Here is a 10,089-nt window from a genome sequence, read left to right as displayed (position 1 = left end):
AGTGTGGGGTGAGTGGGAGTAGAGGATTTGGTTGGGGGAGTTGGGGGTTAGGGGGGTGTGAGTGTGTTGTGATGGGTATTGTGTGGGGGGAAGGGGGTGGGTGGGGGTGTGGGGGGGGGATTGAAGAGAATGTGGATAGGGGGTTTGGTGGGAGAAATGAGGTGGGTAGATTTGTAGGTGGTGAGGAGTGTTGGGAGAATGTGGGGGTGTGTGGACGGTAGGGTGGGGGCGAAGGTGAGGGGTTTGGGGCAATGTGGTGGGTGGCGTTCGGGTAGTGGAGTGGGTCGGAAAGGAGTGTTCAGAGTGAAGTGGGGTGGGGGGAGCGCGATGGATAAGAGACGGTGTGTGTTTTGGAATAATAATGAGGCTAAATAAAGAGAGTTTGGATAGGATGGTAAACATCATTACATTGAATAGAGATAAATATAAAGATCTTTTTACAGAACTTATTTTCAATCTACTCGTAAACTTCGATTTTGAAGCTTCTCAGAAGATACTTAATAGCTTTAGTTCAGTGACTGAGAGTGATTTCTTTTTAAACCCATTACAAAAATATATAGAGGAAAACGCAAGGCTGCTCATTTTTGAAATATATTGTAGAATACACAAATCAATTGACCTTAACGTAATATCAAATGAATTATCTATGACTAGCATCGAGGCTGAGCGCTGGATAGTAAATTTGATTAGAAATGTTCATCTTGACGGAAAACTCGATTACGAGCATAATCGAGTTGAAATGATTGATAGGAGTAATAATCCGTCTCAATTAGTCTCAGATAAAACAAGGAACATACTATTTAGAAGCAATCTACTAATCCAAAACTTAAGCAACAACCCTTCATTCAATTACAATAATTCTCAAAAAAATAAACAAAACTGGAGAGTACAATCTAATAAACAATCCAATAGATCAGAAAAAAAAGAGCAGATGTGATTGATTATAAAAATTCTTATTTATACAATCATAAGCTCCACTGCCTGTATAATTCCTTCTTTAGCTATTCTACCCAATTAATTCGTTTCTTTTTTTTATAATCGGAATACTGCTTTTCTTAACTTCTGCGCGCGAGATCACCGCGTTAAAAGATTAATTGTCATTTTGTACAAAATGAAACAATCAATCAATAGTGAATATGGAATAGATGAATTTAATAGATCACTAGATATTAGATTGAGAGGAACTATAAAGAAGTATTTTGAGGACTTCCATGTGCATGAAATACAAAAAAATGGTGATGTCTGCTGTATTTCTTCATTAAGAAATAAACATGAGATAATTAAGGAAATTCAAGAAAGAAAAAAGATACTTTCTGGAGATAATATGTTAATCAACAGTAACGCAACTATAATACCTGAATTAATTAACAATCTAGAGAACCTAGGAATATCTCAGTATTGTATTAACAATCTATTAACATTTATTAGTATTTTAGGTGAGATAAAAAAACTTACAAATAACAGCTCATTAGGCAATAGAATGTTCAAATTGGATAATAGGGGAAACTTAAAAAGTATTTTTGAATTAAATATCAAGTTATATGGTACCAACACTAACAATATTAGTCCTGGGAATAATTTATTACTTAATAATATGCATGAGTTTAAAGACAACAAAGATTCAGTAAATGCCCAAAAAGAAAAGAGAAAAAAAATTCATACGCTAATAAAGGAATTTGTACCGTTTATTACATCTCGAACTGTTGAAAACTTGAAAAACAACAACATTTTGTATCAAGATAAATCATTTCAATATAAAGATATTTTTATTTCGAATGAAATATTTAGTGAAATTTCAAAGTTCTTTAAAGTTGATGAAATAGAATCTGAATGCCTTAAAAGTTTTAACCGGCAAATATTATGTAATGATTGTAATGAGAGACAATTTGATATAATTGTTTTGAGGCCATCAAATGACTATATTTACTCATTGCGGAATGTTAGACAAAACACATTTGCAAGTATAGAAGAATGCCAAGGTAATTTAGAAGCAAATGAGATAACATCGGATACTGAACCAGCTTGTAAAAAAAAAAGAACAGAATGTGCTGAATCAAACCTAATTACAGAAAAAAAAGTGGATTTATTATTGGGAAGCAACGAAAGGTGGGATCCAAACATTCCAGATTATATTCATTTCACTATTTACAAAGAAAATAGAGACACAGCAGATGCAATCAATATGATTTCAAAGTGTTTAAAGAGGAACCATAAATCCTTTGGAATAGCAGGCTTAAAGGATAGGAGAGGCATTACAGTGCAAAGAGCTTCTGCTTACAGAGTTTTGGAAGATCAATTAATTTATTCTACGGCTTCCAAAAATTGGGATCGCAATATTAGGATTTCAGATTTTAAATATGAAAATGAGCAAATAAATATTGGTGACCTCAATGGTAACCTCTTTCATGTAATAATTAGAGATTTAGAAATTTTAGATACAAATATACAAAAAGAATCTGGAAATGAAAAGTTGACATTGAAGATGGTTGACAAATTAATTGGCGATATTAAATCGTCAGGTTTTATTAATTACTTTGGATTACAAAGATTTGGAACCAGTGAAATTCCTACATATAAGATTGGGATTTCATTATTAAAGAATGAATGGAAAAAAGCCTTCTATTTAATTCTTGGATTTGACGAAGAAAAAATGATTAGCTATTCGGCAGAAAAAAGAAAATTCTATGACCAAATAATAAACGAAGATTTTGAAGAATATCAAAAAAGCCTATCAAATCATTCATATCTAGAGAAATTATTATTAAATGGATTTATTAAAGAAAAAAAGAAAATTCAAAGCAACACTAAATGCAAAGCTAAGGAAGATATATATAGAGAAAGTATTAATTTACTACCAAAAAACTCTTATTCCCTTTATATACATTCACTACAGTCGCTTTTTTTCAATATAGTTGCAAGCGAGAGAATAAAAAAATTTGGAAGAAATCCAGTAATTGGCGATCTAGTAATAGCTCCAAATTTAAATAAATATTCTAACAAAAATGAAGATTCAGTATTTAGCGAGAAAAATGTAATTGTATTAGAGAGCCAACTAGAATTGGCAAAGTTCACAATCCAAGATGTGGTACTTACTTTACCCGGAGATAATGTTGCTTACCCACCAATTATGAAGGAGAAATATGAAGAACTAATGATGGAATTTATGGGAATAAGTATTCAAGAGAACTGCATGGGAATAAATGGTACCTATAGGAAGATCTTAGTAGTCCCAGACTATATCAATTATGTGGGACTTAATATTTCTGAAAAACGAAATGATACGAACAAATTTCCAGATTCTAAGGTTATTTTAAGTGACCTTGATATATTAACTATTCATCCCGAACTAAAGCAAGAATTGGGAACAAAAGAACCCATATTATCGCCTGAAGTAATGAGTTACAAATGTGACGATAAAGACGAGAATTCGCAGGTGAACACATTAGTATTTTCATGCATGCTACCAAAATCATCTTATGTAACAATGGCGTTGAGAGAGTTTTTGGGAAACTCTCCTTCAGAAAAGTAATTATAATGTCTAATAATATTAATTAAACTTGATAACTATAAATCTATTTTTCTAAAAGTTGTTAACACAACAATTGCTCCCGCAGCACATAACAAAATTAGTCCCCATGTAATAAACCAAAATAATGCTGGCCCAACTTCTTCAAGTCCATTTCTAAGGTTCATTCCAAAACAGTCAGCAAAAAAACCGCAAAAGCCAACAATTGTTGCGATAATTGACAGTCCTAAGTCAGCCTTCATAATTGAATTTCTTAATGAAGAAAGTTCTAGTGTTAATACTTCTAGAGCATCTTCTAAAGATTCCCCTATTGACTCTATTTGTTGCAACATCATTTCTACTTCTTGTGCATAACACTCAAGGACATTTTCTACTTCTTCATGATAAGGAGTGTTTTTTGGGTATTCCCACGCTTCTGGTCTATTCCAATAAAATGAAATCTCAAGTCTTTGCATATCTTCTTCATTACCGAGCATTTCGGTAATTGCCTTGAAAAGTCCTTGAGCAAGCTCTTCTATAGCGTTTAATCTCCTTCTAAGCTCTGAAACTGCGTCTAACAATCTTCTTGTTTCTCGATTCCTTCCTGGAAAGCTATCAAGTATAAACAATACAGAATCTCTTATTGGCCTGACTTGTCGATTAATAATATTGCATGATTCTACTAGAATAGTTTCTAATACCAAATATTCAAATGGAGTTGAACTCTCAATGCCAGAAATATGTTCTAACTTCCTTAATAATGGAAATCCTTCCTCAATCCCAGGAGGAATGAACTGACAGTTTTTTGAATATATCTGTTTATCAGATAAACCTTCAATTGGAGTATATTCGATTCCAGTTTTTGGAAAACTGCTAACCTTACTTGAATCGAACTGCACTGTCATAGAGTTATCAAAATTTACTTCATTTATAACATCGTTTTTACATTGATAATTGCTTGGAGAATTTGGAATATCAATTGAAGATAAATAGGGAGCTGGAACTTCGAGTTGTACATCATTAAGCGAGAATGCATTCTTATTAACACAATTATTTTGTTCCTTGAAATCTTCTTTTTTTTCAGATTTATTATTATTACTACTAGAATAGTTATAGTTGATTCCACTACTTGGATAGTCAAGTGGAGATCTTGAATATCCTGATGCAATTAGCAAAACTTTTTGATGAAGAATAATTGCTCTAAAATGCGGTACATTCACTAAAATACAGTTTCTTCTTACTTCAATTGAAGGCCTTTGGCTACTACCCATACTCACAACTTGTCTCAAATCACGAAGTTTTAGAGCACCAGGTACAGTATCCTGCAACAAGCATTCCTTGTTGTATGAATGTACCAACCGTAGTAACTCACCCGTTTGCAAAAGCAAACATCTTTTATATCCTCTACCAATTTCAAAAGTAATATATTTTCTAGTCTTAGCTTGAATTGCATCAAGAAATTCTCTGCTTCCACCTAGTTTTTGATCGTTATTATCCATTATTTTATGTCTTTTATTAATATTCATTATTTCTGTGTTTCTTGTCATATTATTTGAGAATAGAAGTGGATTCCCCTCATCCATTTCGTCATTTACTTTTCGAATGCTGGAAGTTCTTTCATTTCCATAAAACTGATCAACTACTCTATCCAAAAAGTCAACATTTTCTAACATTTCTTTTGAAGAGTCCTCGTTTTTTTGCGTTTCTGAATCATAAATTCTATCATCAAATATTTCCATGCTCTCTTCAACAACTATTGAATCTAAATCCTTGCTTACAAGGTATGAGGGAGGAGGTTGTTGAATCTCCCTGAAACTTTCGTTGACATTATTTGACATGAGCGTTTAATCTTTAGAATTAATAATGTCAAATCTAACTTAGGCGCCGTAAAAAAAAAGTTGATATATTAAAGATACGCCCAATAAATGGACGATTTGTCGAATACATTAGAAATAAATTTGATGATCTCTGACTTAGTATTAAACCCTAATAAAATTTGTATATGGTCTAGTTTGCTGTTCCCATTACAAAGTTGTAGTAATTCCTTTTCAATTCCTGAAAGTTCTTTAGTATCAGCAAAAATAATCGGAATTTCATGAAGTCTGGTGATTTTTTTGGAAACAACGCCTGCTGCAATGAACTTATAAATACTTTTAATTTTATGTTTTCTAAGCTCTTTGTGGTATTTTTTTGTGAATGACAACACGTTCCCTTCATTTATACATTCGTTGCATAACTTTCTGTATAAGCCATGCTTGTCCTCGCCGCCAATAAATCTATATTTGTTTTCTGAAGAAATCATATCAATCATACTTATGAGACCATATAAAACTAAATGTTCCAGACATACAATTACATCTTCAATAGGCAATGAACAATACCTTGATATTTCAAAGCTAGTATTAATTCCATTTATGTATGGTAGAATTTTAATGAGTGAAAAATCTAAACCTATATGTTTAATATCTGAAATCAATGTATTTTCGGAAGGGAAAGGAATATCTTCCGGATATATTATTATATTGGATGGAGGTCTTCTAATTCTAAAATTTAATATGCTAGCATCACCAAACTCAACAAAAACTTGATGTCTCTTATTAAGTTGTGACCTGACATTCTCGATAACCTCCAGAATGTTCTTCGGAAAGGATGAAATCTCATTACTGTTCTTGGTTACCTTTTTTAACAAATCAGGAAGGTTCTCAGTATATGTACAATAGTAATAAAGTATTCCACAATCTTCTTCCAAAAGTTTGAATGCCGAACCAAGAGTTCGAGCAATATGCCTTGAATAGATCTCTTGATAAAAATTGTAGGGCTTTTTTTCTACGATAATGCATACTGTGAACTGGAAACTATTCCTTAAATACTGACTACCTTCAATAAATATAGGGACTCCTATTGCTTTCCATCTATTTCCTATTACAAATGAAATCGTTTTCCCGGCAAAGTGAATGTCCGGTAGTAGGTATTTTGTTATTATTGAATATAGCTGAGATTTTTCAGATCCAAAAATATCTGAAGGGCTACTGCAAAGTACAATTGGGCCAAGCTCTTCGTCAAATTTACAGAAAATAATAGCCTCTATTTTTGGCCATAACGAAAAATGTGTATTCATAACTTCTCTGTGTCATTCCGATTGAATAGAGTTATTTATGTTTTTATTGCTGTAATACAAATAAACTTTAATAACACAAATTTTTCAGATAAAACCTAAGGCAGATTGAATTTCAAAGGTTGGAATAGAACCGAGCTATTTAACAATGCAAGAGAAATAGAAAATCGTGTTAATAATTACTTTAAGATTGTCAATCATTTAATTTATTCCGCTATATTAAAATTTTGAAATTATAGCGGCAAATGTCAATTTCTGTTGTTTTAAGAGAATAATCTATCCAATAATAAGAATGGTCTCGTTTGTTTGTGGAAATTGCCAAGATGTACTAAAAAAGAACAAAGTAGATTCTCATTGCGTTGGGAAATGCCGTGATGCCTGGGAATTCACATGTATTGATTGCAATTTTACATTCGAGGGCTTCGACTATAAAAGTCACAATAGTTGTATAACAGAAAAAGAAAAATACTGTGGTAAATTGGCAAATATTAAGAAACCTGTTCATTATCCAGGAAATAGTTTTGTAGATCGAAAGAAGGAGTTTCAGCTTATTATTGAGAAAATACTAAAAAAAAATGGATCAATGAACTGGAAAAAACTAGTCAAAGAATCAATTAAAGAATATATGAATAACGGAATTAGTGATAATATTGAAGATAAAATTCTTAAATGGGAGTGTCTTGCTGCAATTCCTATTTCCTATACAACGAATGAATCAAATATGGTTTCATTCAAACAGTCATTTTAGGATGTTATTTTTTAACCAATATTGAAGAATAGTTGGAATGTTAAATTGCTGTATAGAGTCACTATATAATTTATGTTGCGTGAATTTTACTGGCGTTGTACTTAATGTACTATATAAAGCATTAGTTTTGATATTATATACAGGTTCTATTATTCCCATTTTCACCAACATTAAAAAAGATAATTGATATGATTCTTCTGCATGATCGAGTCTAAGTCCGGATAAATTAGATTGGACGGAGATATAATTTTTCAGCGAATGTAATTCATTGATTATCTTTTTAAATGTTATATTTGTGACTCCTAATGTTATTAATTTAATTAATGCAACCAAAATTGTGTGTTGAATTATGCTGAGGGATTCAAATCTTTTCAACTTCAAGCATTCTTGTACTTTTATTCCCTGGTTAAGCAGTCTAAATTCATTCCTATTTTTTGAAAGTTTTTTTTTGTTGCTAGCTGAAAATATTTTCATAAACTCTTTTATATTACATTGAGGTGAAACTAGTAGAAACTTATAGAGGAGATTGGATAAAACTTCGTCTTCCATTTCAAAATCGACTAAAAATTCCCACGACCTTATAACTTCTCTTGATTCCTTATTTTCATCCGCTAAATAGGAAAATAAACTGTCTATGGAATCGTTGTATGAATCTATACTTAACTGGTCTATTTCAGAAACTAATCTTTTGTCGATCTTTAGTACTTTTGCAGCTTTATTTATGATACTTTTTACTCTATTATGTTTTTTCGTATTTTGTAACTCCTCTAACAAGATTCTTCTTTGAGACATTCTGCTTTTTACTCTTTTTTCGAAGAAATCTGGCAAGTCAAACATTGATGTACTCAAAATAAGCACTAGGTTAATTTCGGATGAATGCATAATATCTACCAAAGTATATAAGGCATACTGCCTAGAAGAAAACCCAGCCGTATTCGAATTAAAGTAAGAAATATTAGAAGCACCGATTATAATAGGTTCACAATTATCCAATGCGAATACTATTGTGTAACCACATTTTGAAAGTCCAGATAGCTTTTCTTTTAAAATTGAAATCTTTTGATGGCCACTAAAAAGCCTCCTATGCATTGGAAAATATTCATTTATACGTTCGAGAAGAGCTGAGAGTAAAGTATTGTCATCATAATTTAGACAATTAAGATGTATTACAATTAATTCGTTAGAAACATTTTCACTTTTCTTTTTATTAAAGTATGAAGAGAGCAACTTAGTTTTCCCTGCGCATGGTTTACCTATTAGAATGCATGACCTGCTCGTGCCGTTTATAATAATCTGATCAAAAATATTTTCGAGTTGAGTTGGGATTACTAAACTATTGTCACATCTTGATACTTGGTGTTCTTCCGTCAAGTTTTCGTGCAAATTCAATAAGTAAGTGCGAATTTGTCCTTGTAAAACACTTAATAATTTATAAGAATAATTTTTTCCGCAAAATAAATGTTCATAAACCTTTAAAATTTAATTGATATCATTAATAATACAAATCTTAGTTAACTTACGTCGCTTATATACTTTTCAAGTTTCTTACTCATTTCAGCTTCAATTTGGAAATAATAGCCTGAGGAGAAGCGGGGGGGAAAAAATCTTCGAATAACATGAACAGAAAAAAAGAATTACATTTACCTAATATTAGTATACAAAGTAAGTGAGAACATAGGTATTGTTGCGTTGTCAATATAGTGAGAATATGCTTCTAGTAATGATGAAAAAAAGCTAATTATATATAATTTTGATAATGAATATTTACTTGAAGAAAAAAAGCAAGTTAGTTGCAGATACGAGTATGTTGATATAAAAAATGCAATCATTCCAATCAATGTTTTGTCTTTGTTCCCAGGTAAAGACATTTTCCCAAATAATATTCCAAAAATAGCGGAAAATGCATCTCCTACTCCTACTGTTGCAATTCCTAAAGTTGCGGAAACGATGTCAAAATCTTGAATATCTTTTCTTAGTAGAAACTCCTTGAATATTGGAATAGAAATCCCAACCAGCAAGCAAATATGGGTAATAATCAAATCATTTATGTTATCTTTATTATCCAAAAAAGGTAACAATAATTTATTTATTAATTTCGTTAATTCTCTGTAACGGTATTTTCTCATAACCTCTAAATAAATGAAAATGCACGAGGCTAAATAGATGGAAATTACTGTGAATTCAATCGTTCCTTGAGACTCTTTAGTAGGCATTATATTAAATGATAATATTTGGGGAAAAAAGAGTGCGATTAAAAATAGATGAAAGATTTTCCGTGTAAATATTTTTTTTTTTTTTGAATCTGAGCTTAAGTTTACTATTAGCTTAAACATTATTGGCAAGCAAAATATCACTAAAACCCAATAAATTATCAATGTTCTGATTTGAGAAGATTCAATAATCATCTTTAGAATGAAATTAAAGACTTTATGGATGTATTTAGCTGTATTATAGAGAGATAGGTATAATCTACTCAATGGAACAATTGCTTAATATTTAGAAAGACTTTTAATCCTTAAATTCGGCCTTCTAATGGGAACCTTTCTATTAATTAACCGGCATTTTCAAATATGAATGATGTTTACCTGGATTCCAACCAATTTCCCCATGGGCGAGTTTTACCCATTTACCGGGATTCCCTTCGCCCTCGGCATTCTCCCAACTTACAAAATCCCCGTTTTCTGTAACCCCGCGCCGCCGGGGCACAGGTTGCCGTGCGCG

The 10,089-nt window shown here is 31.7% G+C and overlaps 7 protein-coding genes across 7 annotated transcripts; 3 read left to right on the top strand and 4 right to left on the bottom strand.

The window, feature by feature from the left end:
* The first annotated feature begins 361 nt into the window (after positions 1-361).
* Chro.20164 (hypothetical protein) lies at positions 362-937 on the top strand. Its single annotated transcript, XM_661091.1, has 1 exon — positions 362-937. The coding sequence occupies one exon, from the start codon at positions 362-364 to the stop codon at positions 935-937; it is 576 nt and encodes a 191-aa protein (XP_666183.1).
* A 174-nt stretch (positions 938-1,111) lies between these two features.
* Positions 1,112-3,529, top strand: Chro.20165 (hypothetical protein). The annotated part of the gene is made up of 1 exon (XM_661090.1): positions 1,112-3,529. The coding sequence occupies one exon, from the start codon at positions 1,112-1,114 to the stop codon at positions 3,527-3,529; it is 2,418 nt and encodes an 805-aa protein (XP_666182.1).
* A 35-nt stretch (positions 3,530-3,564) lies between these two features.
* Chro.20166 (hypothetical protein) lies at positions 3,565-5,343 on the bottom strand. Its single annotated transcript, XM_661089.1, has 1 exon — positions 3,565-5,343. One exon carries the CDS (start codon positions 5,341-5,343, stop codon positions 3,565-3,567), a length of 1,779 nt encoding a protein of 592 aa, XP_666181.1.
* A 68-nt stretch (positions 5,344-5,411) lies between these two features.
* On the bottom strand, positions 5,412-6,623 carry Chro.20167 (CG9104-PA). The annotated part of the gene is made up of 1 exon (XM_661088.1): positions 5,412-6,623. One exon carries the CDS (start codon positions 6,621-6,623, stop codon positions 5,412-5,414), a length of 1,212 nt encoding a protein of 403 aa, XP_666180.1.
* Positions 6,624-6,912: 289 nt separating this feature from the next.
* On the top strand, positions 6,913-7,368 carry Chro.20168 (hypothetical protein). The annotated part of the gene is made up of 1 exon (XM_661087.1): positions 6,913-7,368. One exon carries the CDS (start codon positions 6,913-6,915, stop codon positions 7,366-7,368), a length of 456 nt encoding a protein of 151 aa, XP_666179.1.
* On the bottom strand, positions 7,360-8,457 carry Chro.20169 (hypothetical protein). The annotated part of the gene is made up of 1 exon (XM_661086.1): positions 7,360-8,457. The coding sequence occupies one exon, from the start codon at positions 8,455-8,457 to the stop codon at positions 7,360-7,362; it is 1,098 nt and encodes a 365-aa protein (XP_666178.1).
* Positions 8,458-9,008: 551 nt separating this feature from the next.
* Chro.20170 (transmembrane protein 15; cDNA sequence BC026973) lies at positions 9,009-9,773 on the bottom strand. The annotated part of the gene is made up of 1 exon (XM_661085.1): positions 9,009-9,773. The coding sequence occupies one exon, from the start codon at positions 9,771-9,773 to the stop codon at positions 9,009-9,011; it is 765 nt and encodes a 254-aa protein (XP_666177.1).
* Positions 9,774-10,089: the final 316 nt, after the last annotated feature.

The sequence above is a fragment of the Cryptosporidium hominis genome, assembly GCF_000006425.1.
Source record: "Cryptosporidium hominis TU502 chromosome 2 CHRO012046, whole genome shotgun sequence".
Taxonomy (NCBI): domain Eukaryota; phylum Apicomplexa; class Conoidasida; order Eucoccidiorida; family Cryptosporidiidae; genus Cryptosporidium; species Cryptosporidium hominis.
Note: the sequence above shows the minus strand (reverse complement) of the source record. Positions and strands in the feature narration are given on the sequence as shown.